This window comes from Melanerpes formicivorus, unplaced genomic scaffold (genome assembly GCF_026170545.1).
Source record: "Melanerpes formicivorus ecotype bairdi unplaced genomic scaffold, bMelFor1.0.p_v2 SCAF_8, whole genome shotgun sequence".
Classification (NCBI taxonomy): domain Eukaryota; kingdom Metazoa; phylum Chordata; class Aves; order Piciformes; family Picidae; genus Melanerpes; species Melanerpes formicivorus.
Genome location: NW_027142360.1, coordinates 9859571 through 9879260, shown reverse-complemented (window position 1 = coordinate 9879260; position 19690 = coordinate 9859571). Strand labels below are relative to the sequence as shown.

Sequence of the window (19690 nt, the reverse complement as noted above, 5' to 3'; positions counted from 1 at the left end):
TAGTACCCTGTGCAGGACTGGAGGGAGAAATGAAAGCACCACATTATAGCACCTGGCTGAGAAGATGGAGTAAGGATTCAAGTTTCTGATTCTTCAGGAATCTGGTGCAGAGTGTCCAGAACATTTCATCTTAACTGTAAGGGAGTCAAACTGCTGGACATGACATCGAGGTTTTATGTTACTTTTAAATTACTAAGAGCAAGCTGTCAGGGGCTGGATGCTGTAAGCAGCTCTTAAAATGAAAATAGAATAGAATAGAATAGAAATAGAATAGAATAGAATAGAATAGAATAGAATAGAATAGAATAGAATAGAATCAATAAGGTTGGAAAAGACCTGGTCCAACTTGTCACTCAATGCCTCATGACTACTAAACCATGGCACCAAGTGCCATGTCCAATCCCCTCTTGAACACCTCCAGGGATGGTGACTCCACCACCTCCCTGGGCAGCACAATCCAATGGCTAACAACTCTCCCCTGTGAAGAACTTTCTCCTCACCTCCAGCCTACACTTCCCCTGGTGCAGTTTGAGACTGTGTCCTCTTGCTCTGGTGCTGGTTGCCTGAGGAAGGAGCTGATGTGGGCTAAAGAGCAGTTTAGGGTGTGTGACTTCTAAACCACTCTGTCCTTGGGAAAAGGAAAGGCAAGAGTGTAGAAAGAGTGAAACAGAAAATGCAGACCTGACTGCCATTTAAATAAAGTGTTAGGAAACAAACAAAAGCTGTGGCACTCCTGCTTCTACACAGATACTACAAGTCTGAAAAAACAAGATGGGAAGACCTGGAGTGTCCCCATCCTAGACTAAAACACTCAGATGCCAGGTACCTGAAAATGGGTGGCTTCTGCCATCTGAGGTAACCTCAGCTACCAGGAAACTGCACAGACTAGGAAAACGTTACACAGGACTGCCCAGAATCAGTGGCCTTCTAGATTTGCATTCTAAAGCCAGGCCAAATGTCCAATTACTTCCCAGATGAGGACCTGTGGTGAGGTAACTGAACAGCATCTGAATCCGTGGGATATGATACCAGGAAGTGGGAAAAAGGAAGAGAGTCATCACGGTCCTAGATTACATAAGGAAGAATAGAATCATAGAATGGTTTGGGTTGGAAGGGACCTCCAAGGGTCATCTAGTCCATCTTTCTTGTAGGCCCCATTCAGGTACTGGAAGGCTGCTCTAAGGTCTCCCAGGAGCCTTCTCTTCTTCAGGCTGAACAGCCCCAACTCCCTCAGCCTGTCCCCACAGGGGAGGTTCTCTCCAGCCCTCTGATCATCTGGGTGGCCTCCTCTGGACCCACTCCAGCAGCTCCATGTCCCTCTTAAGCAGAGTGCACCAGAACTGGAAGCAGTGCTGCAGGTGGGGGTCTCACATCTTTAAGAACCTAAGAAAGGGCTGCTGAGTCTTCAAGGGTCCACTTGTCCCAGTCTTTATGGATCCCTAGGCAAAAATAAGGAGAAAGAAGCCTACTTCCCAAATAGCCTCCCAGTTTCCCATTGGTATCCATGCTATGGATTTCTTGAGCCAGATGGAGTTTGCCTGTTTAGGAACATAATGGTGGTGTCTTCTGGCTGTCTGCTCAGTCTCTCCCACACTCATGCAAGTTTTTCACACCATGTCCAGCAATCTGCTGTATGCAGACAGCTGGAGTCAGCATCCTCAGCATGAATCAGCAGTGCAGTACTGCAGAACACAGGAGAAATGGAGACTGGGCTGCATCCAGAGGAAGGTCCCCCTAAGATCTCCCCAGAAGCTTTTCTTCTCCAGACTGATCAGCCCTCCCCACAGGAGAGGTGCTCCAGCCCTCTAATCACCTTCATGGCCCTCCTCTGGGACACGTACAGGACTGAACTGGTTGTGCACACTACTAGTCCAATATTGACCTCAAAACTCCAGTCTGCAGTCCACAGGAAGAGTTCTAAAGCACGCTCTGCCCTCACAGATGTTCCAGATTGACCTACTCCAGCAGCTCCATGCCCCTCTTATGCTGGGGGCACCAGAACTGGCAAATCCTGAAAAAAAGTCCCTAAACACCAGTTAAAACAGAAAGAGGAGACAGTTCAGCTCCTCTGAAAAATTTGCTTTGCTGAGCAATATGAACATGGTAGGGCCACCATTAACCAATAGGTTGATTGGATATTGCCCTCACGTACTGGAGCACTTAGCTCCAGTATCTAGTGCAGCAGAATTTGACAAAGTAACAGAAGGATTCAAGTTGAGAATCCGTGATGGAGAAAAAAATATCCAGGGCTTATCTATCACACAAAGAAGAAACATGTGAAGGGAAAACACCTAAGGGCTTTGTGTGACTTGAAAGAGCTATCTTAGTGAAAGCCTGAAAAGGGCATCTTTGAATGAAGGTGAAGGGTTCCTTTATCACTGGCTCCCCTAAGTTTGTTGTTTTTTCTATCTCTAGGTAAAAGATGCTGCTCCAGAACATGTGTGGCTGGAGTGGTTGCTGTGATACTCCTCCTGCTGGTCTTAGCAGTGTGTCTGATACTCATTTGTAAGTCCTGCTAATATTGTAATAGTTGCAATTAATTTTTGATCCTCACCCACTGCCTGCCCTTCAATCCATGACACACAAAACAAGTAGCAAAAGAGGGCTGGTTTGAAGGCAGGGGACAGTAGTTTTTAGCCAACGCTGGCCGTATGAGGAAATTCACCCAAGAGTAAAATGATTTGAAAGTTTAAAATTCCAAAAGAAAACAAAGCAAAACCCAACTAAAGAGCTGGCAATGTCCAAACATTGAAGGAAGGGAAGAACTGTCTGTTCTGTCATTCTCTCATGCTAGTGCAGAGGAGCCCATGCCTGGCTGCACAGACGTGACTATAACAATGCCCTTGATACGGCAGCACTGTAGTGAGCATGATGGATCAGCGTGTGTGTGCTGCTTCTCAAATACTGCTCCATTCTTAGCATCTTAACTAAGTGCAATTCCCTGTTGCTGTAACTGCTGGATAACCAACAAAACTACATCCTGCAGTCCCTATCTCCCTGAATCACATCTCCCTTTCCAAGTCCTCCCTGTACCTTGCCTGCCAATGGAGAGGGAAGTTCTTTCTTTCTTCCAAGTAGTATCACTATTGCTGCATTGCATTTTGCAGCAGGCAAATGTGAGATTTGAACACTGAACTCTGCTTTTTGTCCTGACCATTTCTTTTTGTTGTCTGAGCAAAGATTTCAAAGCCTGGATGATGTTAGCTGTGATTCTAATTCTCTTTCCCACGCTTAGTGACTGCAGCCACAGGGAATGGCAAGGGTCCACAGCAGCCTGGTGAAAATGATAAGAAGAACCACACAGGTACTTTTCTGGCTGTAACTTACTCTCTTACCTTTCTTTTGTAATGGGATCCTTTGGTTTGTATGAACAGGGATTTTTCCACACCTGTTCTTTCTTTCTGCAGCCTGCCCCCCAAACTGGGAAGCACATGGGAAAAAATGTTACTTCTTTCATAAACTAAAGGCATGGAATAGCTGGAACATCTCCCATAAAGAGTGTGCTAATATGAATGCAAGCCTGGTGATCATTGAGAACAAGGAAGAACTGGTGAGACCCAAATTCATTCTGGGGTTGCGTGACCTGTGTACCAAAGGGCTGATGGGGTCTTCTCATGTTCCATGTCTTTGGGGGTATATAATCTACTGTCAGCCATATACACCCCTGTATGGCAGCAAGCACCCTCATGCATCTTGGTGCTTGAAGTCTTGTATCTGGAACATTCTCACTCCAAGAATGCTCCCATAGGAAGAATCATTGAATCATAGGGTGGTTTGGGTTGAGAGGGATCCTCCATTAGACCATGTTGCCATGAGCCCTGTCAAGCCTGACCTTGAATATCTCCAAGGATGGATCAAATTCTCTGCCTAGATGACATACATTTAAAAAGAGATTTAAAGAGATATCAAGCCACACCTGGCTAACTACGATGTATGGCTTTCATGGGAGCAAAGGTGTATTATTCTGTTGAGTCTGTTCTAAAGAAGACCCAGGAAGGGAGATGAGATTAAATAAAAAAATGGGGGGGGGGGAAAAATCAGCCTCTGAGACTGTGAAAGAGTTGATCTGGCTGGATACAGTGATTTTCATGCATTATCATTGTTTGTTTCCTCTCTAGGATTATCTTACTTCACAATCAGCATGTTGTTACTACCTTCTTGGTCTCAGATACTCAGAGAGCGAGAAGAAGTGGAGGTGGATTAATGGTGTGGTACATAACACAGACATGTAAGCTTATTCCAGCAAGTCACTGTGATGCAGCATCTGGAAACAGTGCAAAGAAATCCCAAAACCAGAGCCAACAACAGGGACTACCAGACAGGGCAGGGGCTGTGATTTGTAGGAACCTGATTGACAAGGCTAAGGGAGCCTGTAAATCGTGTGGAAACACAAGCATGTCACAGCAGTAAGTCTGCAGGTGATACCCTAGTAAGTTTGCAGATGATACCAAGCTGGGTGGCTATGTCAATCTGCTAGAGGGTAGGGAAGCTTTACAATAGGATCTGGGCCACGGCTAATTGTATGAGGTTCAACAAGGCCAAGGGCCAGGTTGCCACCTGGGTGACAACAGCCCTATGGTAAGCTACAGACCTGGGGATGCATGGCTGGAAAGATGAAAATTGGAGAGGGACCTGGGGGTATTAACTGACAGTTGACTGCACATGAGTCAGCAGTGCCCAGGTAGCCAAGAAAGCTAATGGTCCCCTGGCTTGTGCTAGAAACACTGTGGCCAGCAGGGACAGGGAGGTGATCATCCCCTGTGCTCAGCACTGGTGAGGCCACACCTCAAGTGCTGTGTTCAGTTCTGGGCCCCTCACTACAGGAAGGACATTGAGGTGCTGCAGCATGTCCAGAGAAGGACAATGAGGCTGGTGAAGGGCCTGGAGCACCTGGGCTACAAGCAGGGGCTGAGGGAGCTCGGGGTGTTCTGTCTGGAGAAGAGGAGCCTGAGGGGAGACCTCATTGCTCTCTACAGCTACCTGAAGGGAGGTTGGAGCAGCGGGGCCCAGCCTCCTCTCCTTGGTGACAAGTGACAGGACCAGAGGAAATGGTTTCAATCTGCACCAGGGGAGGTTCAGGCTGGATGTTAAGAAATATTTCTACACTGAAAGGGTTCTCAAACACTGGAATGGTCTGCCCAGGGCAGTGGTAGCATCACCATCCCTGGGGGTGTTCAAGTGGTGTGTGGATTTGGTGCTTAGGGACATGGTTTAGTGTTGACCCTTCAGTGCTGGGTCAAAGGTTGGACTGGAGGATCTTGGAGATCTCTTCCAACCAGATATATTCTGTAATTTTCTGTGATCAGCAGGGCAGGAGAAGACAGAGCTGTAGTTCTGGCAGGGCAGGAGGAATCAGAGTAGATGGTGTTTAGTGGGGAAAGAAAGGATCTCCTAGTAAATGACAAAAGAAAGTATGACATCAGTACCACTGGATGGAGGCTGCAAAAGCAGGGGAAGATCTCTGGATGGGAGAGCCTGGCCCAAATGCTTTTTTTGGTGTCTGGAGAAGAAAATGAAGAAATAGGAGGGAGACTCCAACAAGGTAGCTTTTAATCACACTGACAATAATACAGCTTAACAGCAAGACCAGGTGGCACCTGATCTTTCATGGGAGTGATATTGACCATTGCATCCAGCTAGGTCAGCAATGCAGCTAAATGTGACTTTCTCTCCCTGTTCAGGTTCGAAATACAAAGAGATCAAGACTATTTCTGTGCTGTCATCAGAGAAGGCAAAGTACAAAGCACATCTTGCACAGGAGACTCAACAACACAAAATATGTGTGAAAAAGCTGCAGGTAATTCACAAAGGTAGAGGCAGAGCTAAACCCAAGAGATCTAAGCAGGAATGTCATCCCCAGCTTCCTGCGGACGGGATTTGCCTCATGTATCTTTCGCTGTCTGAGTATCTAGTCAAGGGGACTCTTGCAGGCTCCTGGAGACACTTTGCCAAACTTGACACATTGGCTCCCATGATGGGTATCTGAGAGTGGGTGTATCTGCTCTGAAGAAGATTTCATCATCACACATCAGGCGTCTGGGTGACAGAAAAGGGGAAGGTGCCCTCAGGCCACTGCAGAACTACATCAGGGCCACCAAACCCAGAGAGCTGCAGAAAGTCACAGGACTCAGGAATAAAACTGCACGAGGAAGGCCCTAACGAGGAAGTTTGCTTGAAAGTCACTTCCTTACCTCTGCTTCTGGGCTTGCTTTGTTCACAGAGTCATTTTCTGGGTTTGTTGTCTCTGTTTGAAAATAAACCTGAAGTTTACAGTTCTGGATTCTTTTGTTATCTTTGTATCATAGTATCATAGTATCAGTCAGGGTTGGAAGGGACCACAAGGATCATCTAGTTCACAGTATCACAGTATCACAGAATAACTAAGGTTGGAAGAGACCTTGAGGATCATCAAGTCCAACCTGTCACCACAGACCTCATGACCAGACCATGGCACCAAGTGCCACATCCAATCTCCTCTTGAACACCTCCAGGGACGGTGACTCCACCACCTCCCTGGGCAGCCCATTCCAATGACGAATGACTCGCTCGGTGAAGAACTTCCTCCTCACCTCGAGTCTGAACCTCCTCTGGCGCAGCTTGAGACTGTGTCCTCTTGTTCTGGTGCTGGTTGCCTGGGAGTTCCAACCCCCCTGCCATGGGCAGGGACACCCCACACTAGATGAGGGGTGAGCCCTATGAGGAAAGACTGGGGGAGCTGGGATTGCTCAGCCTGGAGAAGAGGAGACTCAGGGGTGACCTTATCACTCTCTACAACTACCTGAAGGGAGGTTGTAGACAGGCGGATCTTGGTCTCTTCTCCCAGGCAGCCAGTACCAGAACAAGAGGACACAGTCTCAGGCTGCGCCAGGGGAGGTTCAGGTTGGATGTTAGGAAGAAATTCTATACAGAAAGAGTGATTGCCCATTGGAATGGGCTGCCCAAGGAGGTGGTGGAGTCGCCGTCATTGAAGGTGTTCAGAAGGAGACTTGATGGGGTGCTTGGTGCCATGGGTTAGCTGTTTGGGTGGGTTGGATTGGTTGATGGGTTGGACGCGATGATCTTGAAGGTCTCTTCCAACCTGGTTTGGTTTATTCTAATAAAGGTTTATTCTAGATCAGGCTGGCCAGAGCCTTGTCCAGCCTTTGTCATGATCACCACAAGGAAATGGGTAAAATGTTTCACACTGACCTGGTCAGGGTCTCATCCTGATGCTAAGGACAGGGAATCCCATACAGACCTAACCTCTCAGAACTTCAGTGGTTGGTGCCTGCAGACAATGATGAGGCTGATTTTGATTCCTGGTGCAGTTCAGCAGGAGGCTGACTCTCATTTGGATAGGTCAGGCTGACAGTGTCAGCCTCATAGGGCATATCCTAGTGACCATTACCAATAAGAACTCAGGGCTAAGGGACACCTCCAAGAGGCTCCTCCTGTTTTCATTGACCTCTATGCCAGTGGGATTCTAGCAAAATGTGGTCTTCAGTGAATTTTCAGTGATAGGATGAGGGGCAATGGATGTAAACTCAACCACAGGATATTCCATCAGGAGAAAAATCTTTTTTACCATGGAGAGGATGGAGCACTGGAACAGGCTGCCCAGAGAGGTTGTGGAGTCACCTATAGAGACCTTCAAAGAAGAAGTCAGTGTTTCCTTTTCTGCTGGATCAGCTACAAGACGAGGAGGATCACAGCAGGAGAGAAGGATCATTTCCAGTACAGCAAGTACAAGTTTCATCAATACAGGGTTTCTGGGTTTTTTTTTGGTTGGTTATTTTTTTCATTTGGGTTTTTCTTTCTCTTTCTTGTCCTGGTAACTTGAGCATGTTGAGCACATAATGAATCTCTGGAGAGGAAGTTACTGGACTCTGCTGGGTCTCTAAAGAGGATGAACAAACTGAGGGACAGGGAGGCTATATTTAGGGGAAGGGCAATTAGCAAATCTCTAATCTCTGTTGGTGGAAGTGCTACAAAGTTTCAGTGCAGTGGCTGTATTTGTACTTTTAACACGACTAAAATGTGTGTTTTTCCCCCATTTCAGTATTAGAAATGACGGAATCACTGAGCTGAGACTTAAACTGGAAGTGTTACTATTTACTCCATAAAAGCAAACACCACCAATGTGTCTAAAAGTGCCTGTTGATCCTGGCTTGCGTCATACACTGACCTAGTACCAAGGAGCAGTGTTTGTGTGGTAAAATACTACAGCTTTTAGACTCATTGCTCTTAGCAATTGTTGAGAACTATTAAGAACCAAATAGAAAACAGATTTTCCTCCATGCTCCTTGCCACCTCTGGATTATTATGTTTCAGCAGGGTTAGCCTGTGGACTACTCTTCCTTAATGCCTTCACAGAATCTCACTGGTACACAACTGAATTCAGCCAGAGCTGGATCTCGTCTCTTTTTCACTTCTCTCTACAGTCCAGCTGGCAATCGAGGAGCCAGCTGGGCTCTCCACAAGCTTTTCATTGTAACCCATTGTGAAATTCCTGTGGGGGAAATGAAGTAACTGCAATTGCAAGACAAAATCCTGTTGTTGGTGGTTTATGAGACAGGAGAGATGAGTGGCATATTTGAGTTCCATCAGCCCTAAGTGTTGCTCATAGCTGCAAGTTGCTGTCAAATGACCTGAAAAAAGTTGGTGAGCAGAAAGTGAGAAAATAATTTATATCTGAAGAGGAATTTTTGTTGAGGTTAAATAAAAGACATTAGTGTGGCAAAAAGGAGGGACCTTAAAGATCATCCAGTTCCAACTCCTCTGCCATGGGCAGGGACACCTTCCACCAGCCCAGGTTGCTCAAGGCCTCATCCAGGCTGGCCTTGAGCACCTCCAGGCAGCACGCATCTGCAACCTCTCTGGGCAACCTGTTCCAGTGTCTCACCACCCTCACTGTAAAGAACTTCTTCCTTGTGTCCAACCTAAATCTCCTCTGCTCCAGTTTCAAACCATTGTCCCTGGTCCTATCACCACAAGCCCTTCTAACAATCCCTCCCCAGCCTTCCTGTAGGTCCCCTTCAGATATTGAAATGCAGCTCTGAGGTCTCCCTGAAGCCTTCTCTTCTCCAGGCTGAACAGCCCCAATTCTTTCAGCCTGTCTTCACAGGAGAGGCTCTCCAGCTCCTCTAATCATCTTTGTAGTCCCATCTCTGGACCACTTAAGTAGATCCATTTCTCTCTTGTCTTGGGGACACCAGAGCTGGACATAGTACTCCAGTTGAGATCTCACCGGAGCAGAGGGGCAGGATCACCTCTCTCCATCTGCTGGCCACGCTGCTTCTGATGCAGCCCAGGATGCCATTGGCCTTCTGGGCTGCAAGTGCCCATTGCTGGCTCATGTCCAGCTTCTCATCCCCCAGCACCCCCAAGTCCTTTTCTGAAGGGCTGCTCTCAATCTTACCATTCCCCAGCCTGGATTGATATCAGCAATGACACTGCCCATAGAAATGAATGCACATTGGTTTTCCTTTTTAGCACATACCATGGGATTGTCTGATCTCTCTGTGGATCCATCACCCTGTGCAGGTCTCTTACTGACCTTCTCACACAACATCCTTCCCTTGCTTTGGTCCACAAGGGAGGTCAGTACCTTCAACACTACAGCAGGCAATGATGGGACATACAGATTAGGAATTTGTTTTGAGCACTGGCTTTGATGGAAAATGCTCAGCTCCACCAACTGCAGGCATGAGACAACTGCACAGGATGCTGAACAGGAAACTGAATCAAGCAGCTTAGTCAAGCCTCTGTCAGGATGACTCACTACTTCAGAAGTCACAGGTGATGGCTGTGTGAGCTCCTTTCTTCTCTCCTGTAGAAGAGAATGGACCTGTCAGTAGAAGGAATGGGCTTCTTCCTTCTCTTCTGGCCTCCAAGAGCTTCCTAGTGCAGACATGCACCCTGCAGACATCTTGGGGCGAAACTTCTGATGTCTGTCACCTGTACAGGGACCATGATGACACCGAACCCCACCACCAACATCTACAATTGGACTTTTTTAGAACATTTTCTGGCTTGTGGCTGCAAAGGCTTCAAATGGTGAGTGGCTTCTTAGGGTGTTAAAAGTGATGCTTGCTCTGTGGTCAGCCACAAATTCCCTATAAAGAGATTCTGCACTGTCATGGAAGAGAACATTTACAGGAAGTGCAGCTACTAATCATTGATGGTCAAACCATCGAGTTCTGTAGGGAGGTGATTCTGCCACATTACTCTGGTGGGACCTCTGTTGTAGGGTTGGAAGGGTAAGGCCAAAAAGCCTCTTCCCTCCCCCCTGTAAAGTAAAGGGAAGGAAAAATTGAAGGGAAAGGGAAAAAAAACCTCACAGCTGAATTAGCAAAGCAATGGGTGCTGTATATTTACAAAGCAATGTAGGATATGCAGGGGAATATATACAAATTTACAATATTTACAATATATACAAAGATATACAACAGAGTAGCACGGAAATGAGAGTTCCCCCCTCTGCTGAGGGGATTCCCCACCTCCGCTCCCCCCTCTCTCCCCCTTTCCCCAGAAGCAGGTTAGAAAGAGAAAAAAAAGTTAGAAGCAGTTATGTGTTAATTGGAAAGCAGTTAATACAGGCCTTGCAGTTTATCAATTTTCAAGGTCAAAGCCTTGGCCAAAAGCCCAGCACAGAGAGAGCTGCTGCTCGGCGGAGGAGCGGAAGAAAGACTGAAGATAAAAGTGCCGGAGTGCCCAGGATACCCTCCTGCACTCCCAGTTCAGAAGGTGCTTCCTCCCACTCTACCAATGAAATTACTTTAGATCCTTCTTTTCGTCTACCAACTTCCGACCACCATATTCCCTTTCTTAAGGGGACAGCCTCAACCGGTCACAGACCTCACCTGCAGTACTGTGTCCAGCTCTGGAACCCTCAACACAGGAAGGACATGGACCTGATGGAGAGGGTCTGGAGGAGGGCCACGAAAATGATCAGGGGGCTGAAGCACCTCTGCTGTGAGGACAGGCTGAAGGAGCTGGGCGTGTTCAGCCTGGAGAAAGGAAGGCTCCAGAGAGGCCTAACAGCGGTCTGCCAGCACCTGAAGGGGGCTACAAGAAGGCTGCAAAGGCCTGCAGTGACAGGAAAAGGGGCAATGGCTTGAAACGAGAGAAGAGCAGATTCAGATTGGATGTTAGGAACAAGTTCTGCACCATGAGGCTGCTGGAACACTGCAACAGGTTGCCCAGGGAGGTAGCTGAGGCCACATCCCAGAAGATACTCCAGGTCAGGCTCCACAAGGCTCTGAGCAGCTGCTCCAGTGGAGGTGTCAGCCCAGATGACCTCCTGGGGTCCTGACAACTCAAACCGTTCTACGGTTCAGTGATTTTCAGCAACTGATTTCTGCTCAAAGTCCTCAACAATCAAAGTGATTTGGAACTGCCATCGCAGGCTAAGGTGTAACCCTGCACTCTCATTGTTTCTCCTGGGGTACAGATGGCTGCAGCTGGAGTCCTTGCCAGCCTTGCACACACTGACTGGAAGGCAGCCACGTTCCTCTGCCTCTGAGCCCGAGGACGCAGCCGGGACCAGCTGCGAGTGCCCCAGCTCCCGCGCAGAGGGCATCTCCGTGCCGAGCGCTGGCTCTCCTGACGGGTGCGGCCCTCTCTTACCGGCAGTGCTGCCGCTCCTGCTGCACCTTCATTTCTCAGCTCCTTTTCTCCTCCCAAAGCCGAACGCTTGGCACCCAGCCACGCACCGTGAGGGTGCGCCGGGTGGGCCCGGCCCCTCCCCGCATCCCTCACGCCGCCGGGACCGGGGGGAGCGGATCCCAGCGGGCGGCAGCTCCCCTGCGCCCTCCCAGGCACGGCTCTCCAGCGGTTCCGGTTCGTGATTTCCCCAGCCGGCGGGGCACAGGCTCCGCGCCCATGGGACGTGGCGGCTTCCCAGAGAGGGGGGAAGGATCCCGCAAAGGTGATGGGACGAAGCGAGAGCGGCCAGGGTGAAGGGGGGACACGCCGCGGGGACTCCCGTGGCTGCAGTCGGGCGGGGAGCCAGGAGATGCTGCCGGAGACTGGCTTGGAGAGCAGGAGCTCCGCGGGAGGTGAGTCGCCGTGCAGCCCCCAGCCCCGGGGAGCCCGGCCCGGGAGCGCAGCCGTGGTGCTGGGTGAGGCGGCTGCTGTCCTGAGGAGACCCGGGGGCCGCTGGAAACCATCCCAGGGGCTGGAACACGCCTCTGGGTACCCGCCCGGCGAGGAGCCGGCGATCTGCAAGCGGTGTCGCGTTCGAGGATCGCCGGCAGGCCGAGTCAGCCCTGGGCTGGAGGGGAGGCGCCCGGCTCCGTGCTGCAAGACCCACCCGGGGAAATGCCGGGAGGTACCGGGCATCGTGCGTGGAGCTTGGCTGGGTAACCCCACCTGCATGCTGCCCTCCTCACAGTATCACAGTATCACAATATAACTTAGGTTGGAAAGGACCTCGAGGATCATCGAGTCCAACCTATCAACACAGACCCCATGACTAGACCATGGCACCAAGTGCCACGTCCAAGAGACAGAAGGGTGCCCGAGGTGGCACTAGTAACCACCAGTGAGATGGGACCTTCCCTTGGCAGCCTTTCAGGGCATTTTGCCCTCTACAACTACCTGAAAGGTGGTTGTAGCCAGGAAGGGGTTGGTCTCTTCTCCCAGGCAACCAGCACCAGAACAAGGGGACACAGTCTCAAGCTGTGCCAGGGGAGGTTTAGACTCGAGGTGAGGAGAAAGTTCTTCACTGAGCGAGTCATTCGTCATTGGAATGGGCTGCCCAGGGAGGTGGTGGAGTCACCGTCCCAGGAGGCGTTCAAGAGGAGACTGGACGTGGCATTTGGTGCCATGGTCTAGACATGGGGTCTGTGTTGATAGGTTGGACTCGATGATCCTCGAGGTCTCTTCCAACCTTAGTTATACTGTGATACTGTGATACTGTGCTACTGCCTGCGAAGATGGACACAAGACGTGGCACTGGCAAGTGGGTCCTTCCCGCCTCCAAACCCAGCCTCATTCTGGCTCCTGGAAAGGAGCTGGGAATAAAAGGAGACTCTGTAAAGCTGTCACTGGGGTAAGGCTGCATATTCCTTAGGAGAAGTTTTGGGCTCCAGAGCTGATAACTTCTCCCACTTCTTTTATCCATGCCAAGGCACTGCACCAGCCTGAAACTTCTTGTCCACTCGCATTTGTTTCATGCTCATTTTCTCTCATTTTCAGCTACTTTGGGATGTTGGGAACTACCTCAGTATTAGGTCTGGATGATGTAATTAAAATTTGTAGTAATTCAGAGTTCTTACTAGCTAAGCAGCTTTGTAATGACCAGCTGCAAGTCACACTTCCTAGTCTTCATCTCTGCTACCAGTCTGCACTCCAAAGAGAGAAACTTGAAACAGCTTTATGGATCTGGGGCTTTATTCCCCTGTCAGCTAGTTGTGTTTTGGTAGGTTGTTTTGCTTTATTTTAATTGCTGACATTTATGTTTTCAGGTCTGCTCTCAAATGTATGGTTATGGAGAGGTGTTGCTGGAGTCCTTACTGCTGCTGTCATTTTGATTTTGTACATTCAGTTTGGTAAGGATGTAAATAATTTTAAAACAAAACATAAATAGCCTTAGAAATTACCAGAGCTTTAGGTTGTCAGAAGCCCTTCAACAACTCAAAAGGTTTATTCAGAATTTAACCTTCTCTCAAAGTTAAACAGATGTCTGAGGGAGCTGGGTATCTAGCTTGGAGAAGAGAAGACTGGGGGTGACCTCATTCATGTTTAGAGAGATGTGAAGGGTGAGTGTTGGGGTTTGGACGGGATCTCCAAAGGTCATCCAGTCCAACCCCTGTGCCAGATCAGGATCACCTAGAGTAGGTCACACAGGAACACATCCAGCTGGGTTTGGAATGTTCCCAGAGAAGGAGACTCCACAACCTCTCTGGGCAGCCTGCTCCAGGGCTCTGGCATCCTCACAGGGGAAAACTTTCTCCTTCTGTTCACATAGAACCTCCTCTGCTCCAGCTTGCACCCATTGCCCCTTGTCCTGTCATTGGACATCACTGGGCAGAGCCTGGCTCCATCCTCCTAACACTGCCCTTCCCATCTTTATAAACAGGAATGAAGTCACCCCTCAGGCTGCTCTGCTCCAAGCTCAAGACCCCCAGCTCCCCCAGCCTTTCCTCAGCAGGGAGATGTTCCACTCCCTCCAGCATCTTTGTGACTCTACACTGCACTCTTTCAAGCAGTTCCCCGTCCCTGTTCTCTGCTACTTCTACCAACCTGTCCCAAATCAGCACTTTCAAAGTATGTCAGCACCATAGGGATGCAGGAGCCAGAGTATATAATGAGTTAACAATAATGATTTCTGCTGGGGAGAAGTCATCATGCTGTGGTTAGGCTTTGGGGATTTTGGATGAGGCTGTCAGAAAGCAAGCTAAGAAGCTCCAGGAAGCTTTCCCACTTGGAAGCAAGAGGTAGATTGCTTTTTGTCTTTTTGCAGTAAACCATTCCTCGGCCAAAGCTTTTCCTGTCTGTCCTTCCCTGGAACTCTGTCCATCAGGCTGGCTGTATTTCCAGAGGAGATGTTACTACCTCTCAGACAGTGAAGCCAGTTGGAGCTCCAGTCAGAGCTTCTGCTCTTTGCAGAATGCTTCCCTCTTGGTGATTGAAAATCACGAGGAACTGGTAAGGCAAAAAAAATGAGGATCCTGGTTTCACCCCACCTCACTTCTAGGCAGCTGCCATTTGGCTTGTCTGCATGAAGCTGCTGCTCACAGATATCAATATTCACACTAAAGGCAAAGATCAGCTGCATATCATTGATAGATTCATAGATGCATAGGGTGGTTTGGGTTGGAAGAGACCTTGAAGGTCATCTAGTTCCAACCTGGCACTGGCATGGGAGGGACAACTTCCACCAGACCAGGCCGCTCAAGGCCCCATCCAACCCAGCCTTGGACACTTCCAGGGAAAGGGCATCCATGACATCCCAGGGCAACCTGTTCCAAGTCTGTTTTTAATGAGGCTGCTGGGAAAGAAACTAGTAACGTTTAACACAAAAATGACCAGGTCACAACATTCAAATCCCTGGGATTTAGGAGAACTGGAGGTCAAAAAGACCTTCCCAGTTTGATTTTCTCCACAGTTCATGACAGGCTATATCCTCCCACTCTATGTGGGTATCTTTACAGAAGATCCTGTAGGAATCCAGAGGACTTTTGCCACCAAAAACCTTGTTTCAAGAACACAAGAAAAAAAATAATCTGATCTTTAGTGACCTCTGCCATTTTCCACACAACAGCTCAAAGATGTGTTTGTTTTTCACCCAAGCCTCACCACCTTGCCAGCAGGAAGTGGTGCTGCCCACCACCACAAGGACTTGGCCTTATTAGTGTGAATTAATCAGAGGAGCACACTTTGTATATTGGACAGCACAGTCCCAGAGGTTTAATACCTTCAGTGCTGAACTGAGTATGGCCCAGAAGCCAAGCCCTTTAGATGCACATGGAGAATGAAGGAAGCTGGAAGTTGTCACATGCAGTTGCAGAGAATAAAGCTCCAACCTCTTCATTTAACCCCCTTTAACTGTTCTCTCTTAGCAAGGTAGGCTAATGGCAGCCAAGTTGGTAGATGTAATAGTCTTGACCTCTGGATTTAGGAGATAGTTATCCTAACCACAGCTTGGGGTATCTTCCTCTGTATTATACTACAATGTAAGGAAAGATTCCACCTTGCACAAAGAGCTAGAAGAACACATTCTTTCATATCTGTTATAGATCTTGATAACAGACCTTGAGACTTTAGCCCAGCCTCTCTATGTCAGTCAGCTCTGTCACAGACGCCAGTGTAATGGCAATACTGGATGCAGATGGCAGTTCTGTTGAACACACTGGGGCAAGGATTTTCCTTAAATAATCTCCAAAATTCCTTCCACAAATCCTTGCTAGCTGATCTTAAAGACTCAATATATGATGAAGACATCAGCCATGGACAAATGTGTTAGCTGCAAAGGTGCTCATTGTTCTTTGAAGGCTTTCTTCTGGAGAGGCAGTGAAATGAGGTGTTGCAGGTCTGTAGCAGTTTTTAGTATTTACTAATATCCTTGTGTTCTTGTAGCTGTCACCTGAGTGCTGCAGGGATCCTGTCTCAGAATGAAGCCATTTGATTTCTGATTGAGTTAAAAGTTTTCTTTCATTGCTGTGGATTACACAAGATCCAGACACTGCAGTACTCCATAGATTTGGGTTTTCATGTTCTAGGAGAAAGTCAACTTAAAGATGTCCCTGATCACTGCAGGCAGGTTGGCTAGATGACCTTTAAAGGTTCATTCCAACCCAAACCATGCTTTCTGCTTTGCTTTCTAGCTCTTGATCAGCAGTTTGTATTTTGGTAACTGGACTGAACATGCAAAACTCTTCTCCTACTGGTTTTATTCCTACAGAGTTTTATGATGAAGATAACAAAGCAAGACCCATGGATTGGACTTTATAAAAGAAATGAAGAGTTCTTTTGGGTAAATGGGAAAGCATTAAACAATAAACTGTAAGTTGATGTTGAGGGGTTTTGCTGGTGTAACTAGGTGAAGGATGAGTGAGGAAGGACAACTAATACAGATACAGACAGTGACTCAAAAGCAATGTCTGTAATGATGCTGAAGGGATGACTGTGGGCAGAGCATGGAATACAGAAGGTGTCACAGTCAGCTAAAACTGTGTGACCTACTCTAGGTGATCCTGCTGTGGCGGGGGGGGGGGGTGGGGTGTTGAACTGGATGACCTTTGGAAGTCTCTTCTAATCTCTAACATTCTGTGATTAAAGTTAGGGGATAAATTTGTAGTGCCAGCTTCAGGAGCAACATGAGACATGAGCTCATGGTAACAGCAGATCAAAGGGGAAGCTAGACCAAGAGACCACCAGGGTACCAAGGCAATGGAGAGGGGAATGGAGGATTGCTATAGCACAAGCTCTTCATGATAGAATGTATTTTGCAGAAGTGCAAAAGTGCATGCAAGCTGTGTGAGCTTTGTGGCAAAGATATTTGAGAGGCTTCTAAGGGAAGTTCCCATATTTCTCATAGCACACCTACAAAAAAGGCTGCTGGAGGGAAAGGTGAAGCTGAGAATTTATCTTTCCTGAGCTGCTCTGTGATCAGGGACCCTGGTGTGTGGTGTTTGTGTTCTATCCCACCAGTGTCAGGTGGAGGGCAGTTTGTTTCTTCTCCTGATGGCTGTCCCATCTTCTCAGAGACTCCTGTTTCTTGTCTTGGGGCAGCTGCTGGCAGCAGTGCCAGCAGTAAGCATTGAGATTTCACAAATCTGAAATGAACTTAAATGTGGAAAATGTGAATGTTCTTAAGCTAGTGATGTTATCAATGGGGTGTGACCATATTCGCTTCATCCCAAGACATGAGGGCTTGATCCAGTAGAGATCTTAGACATTCAAGGTAAGATGTGAGCAGCACATAGGCATCTGAGGTTTAAAACTGCAGTCTTTCCCTTGCTTGTCCTATGCCTGTCATACAAACTTCCACTGATGCTTTCATTTTCAGTGAAGTTCTTCACATTCTTAGACTTCTGCTTCTTTGCTTGCCTTAATCTGTCCTCTTTTCTTCAAAAGGATGAACACCATGATGTCTAAGCTCAGTTGCTAGTAGAGTCCTATTAATACTGAAGGGGATCTGTCCAGTGGCTTTTCTGGAGACCACATGACTTTGGTTGAACTATTCAAGAGAACACTCTTAACACTCTGAAAAGGGAGTTGGCAAAGGAGACCCTTACCTCCTATGTAGGGACACCTACAGTATGGAAACTGAGGTTCACTTTGTGTTTTCCCCACACCCCCAGCCATAGTGCTGTGATCAGTTCTGAGGAAAATGAGAGAAGGATTTGTTTCACAACTTCTGCTGGAACATTTTAGCTGTTTAGAAGGATGTGAAAGTGAAAGGTGGAGCCAGTCCTGATAGCACAGAATCCTCGAGAAGGGCAAACCTGAATTCCAGTCTCCACTCTGAGGATGTATTTCATGTTAAGCAGCCACTAGACAAGAGGCAGGAATACCATGTGCCATTAAACCCAGGCAATTCTTGAGATGTTCTCTTCAAACCACAAGCCGTCGTCATTCTGCGGTGCCTGTGGTAAATGAGGCTTTGTACAAAGAGAACCTGAGATCCCCAGAGTTCCCTTTGTTTGGTTGTGAGTGTCAAAGTAATTTTGTCTTTCATTCTCTTACAGGATTGAAGTCAAAGGCTCTGGGAGCTGTGCCTATCTGGAGCCAAAAGGAGTGTCGGCCTCTGGCTGCTATTTAACCAGGAAGTGGATCTGTAGCTTGAATGTCAGCTTAGCATGGTAGGGCTGGACAGAGCCACTCCCCTGGACACTCAGCACTCTGATCTGGTGTCTACACAGGCTATGTCCCTACTCTGGGGCATGGGAATGTAGCTTAGCTCCTGCCTGGAGGTGGATGACTTTTCTGGTAGCCAGAATTCTCCATCCATGGAGAAAGCCTCCATTTTTTTCAAAGATGCCATTTAAAAAGCTTGCTTTAGATTCTCTGATAAGTCATTGCCTTGCCCCATTTTCCTAGATACTGCTCAGCCTGTACTTCCTGTTGGGACATCAATATTTCTTCCATCATCTCTTCTCTTGTAGGATACTAAGCAGCTGCCCTTTCTTTTCCTTTTTGGTGTGGATTTGGAGGTATTTGTTCTGCTTTCCCTTAGCCAAACTCTATGCAGAGATGGGGTGTGAAATGGGTCTGCCTGGAGGCTTGCCAATGCCTGGCATATACAGGGTGATGCAGAAATGAGCACTGGTTTAGAGAAGATCAATGCAGATCTCACTCTCTCAGTGGCACTTGGGGACATGGTTCAGTGGGCATGGTGGTGGGCTAAGGTTTGGACTCGATCTTAGAGGTCTTTTCCAACCTTGGTGATTCTGTGGCTCTGTGAAGGTAGCCACTAGAGTGCACTGCAGTTTCAGGGGAGGGTAGAGAAGGTCCATGTCCTTCCTCTGTTGAGGGCTCCAGAGCAGGATGAAGCACTGCAAGTGAGGTCTCAGCAGAGAAGAGCAGAGCAGAGAGGCATAAACACCTCTTTCCATCTCTGGCCACACTGCTTTTGATGCAGCCCAGGCTGCCATTGGCCTTCTGGGCTGCAAGTGCCCATTGCTGCCTCATGTCAGCTTCTCATCCCCAAGTGCTTTTCTGCAGGGCTGCTCTCAATCTCATCATCTCTCAGACTGGATTGATATCTAGGATTGCCCTGAGCTAGGTGCAGGGTCTTGCACTTTGCCTTATTGAACCTCAAGAGATTCTCCTCAGCTCACCTCTCCAGCCTGTCCAGCTCCCTCTGGCTGGCACCCTTCCCATCCTTCAGTCCTACCAATCACACCACTCAGCTTGGTATCATTTGCAAACTTGCTGAGGGTGCCTCAGTCTGAATTTTCTGTGACAAGAGGACTTTAGTGTAACCAGGATCATATGGCATGGATGTTGTCAACAACTTGTGAATGTCAGATGATCACTAATTATGCTGAAGTACACATTATTACATGGCTTGTATTCTTTATAGGCACAGCAACAGGACTCTGCAGAATGTATAACCTAATGATCTATGTGTTATTTATATGTAACTAGTTAGCAGGGGGGATTGTTATGCAGTGCTTTTTAATTTAAGTAGCTCTGAAGGATGTGGTCTGTGCAATAGGTATGGAATGATACCCAATAAATATCTAAGCAGAGCCTCTGA

The 19690-nt window shown here is 48.0% G+C and overlaps 2 protein-coding genes across 2 annotated transcripts in view; both read left to right on the top strand.

Moving 5' to 3' along the window:
• Positions 1-6265, top strand: part of LOC137442769 (killer cell lectin-like receptor subfamily B member 1B allele B) — a 6696-nt gene extending 431 nt beyond the window's left edge. Inside the window, exons 2-6 of the mRNA XM_068141742.1 lie at positions 2416-2505; positions 3236-3304; positions 3408-3550; positions 4119-4228; positions 5682-6265. Of these exons, the coding sequence (XP_067997843.1) occupies positions 2416-2505; positions 3236-3304; positions 3408-3550; positions 4119-4228; positions 5682-5814 (545 nt within the window). The 3' untranslated portion in view covers positions 5815-6265. The remainder of the gene's footprint in view (positions 1-2415; positions 2506-3235; positions 3305-3407; positions 3551-4118; positions 4229-5681) is intronic.
• Positions 6266-11815: 5550 nt separating this feature from the next.
• LOC137442873 (C-type lectin domain family 2 member B-like) lies at positions 11816-19690 on the top strand. Its single transcript, XM_068141974.1, has 5 exons — positions 11816-12038; positions 13449-13532; positions 14447-14631; positions 16388-16488; positions 18177-19690. The coding sequence occupies exons 1-5, from the start codon at positions 11912-11914 to the stop codon at positions 18292-18294; spliced, it is 615 nt and encodes a 204-aa protein (XP_067998075.1). The 5' UTR covers positions 11816-11911; the 3' UTR covers positions 18295-19690.

What these genes read in the sequence shown, in the direction of transcription:
- LOC137442873 (XM_068141974.1), top strand. Translation starts at nt 11,912, where the DNA reads ATGGGACGAAGCGAGAGCGGCCAGGGTGAAGGGGGGACACGCCGCGGG. An exon ending in GAGCAGGAGCTCCGCGGGAG is followed by an intron (nt 12,039 to 13,448) that starts GTGAGTCGCCGT and finishes TTATGTTTTCAG; the next exon opens with GTCTGCTCTCAAATGTATGG. An exon ending in AAAGCATTAAACAATAAACT is followed by an intron (nt 16,489 to 18,176) that starts GTAAGTTGATGT and finishes ATTCTCTTACAG; the next exon opens with GATTGAAGTCAAAGGCTCTG.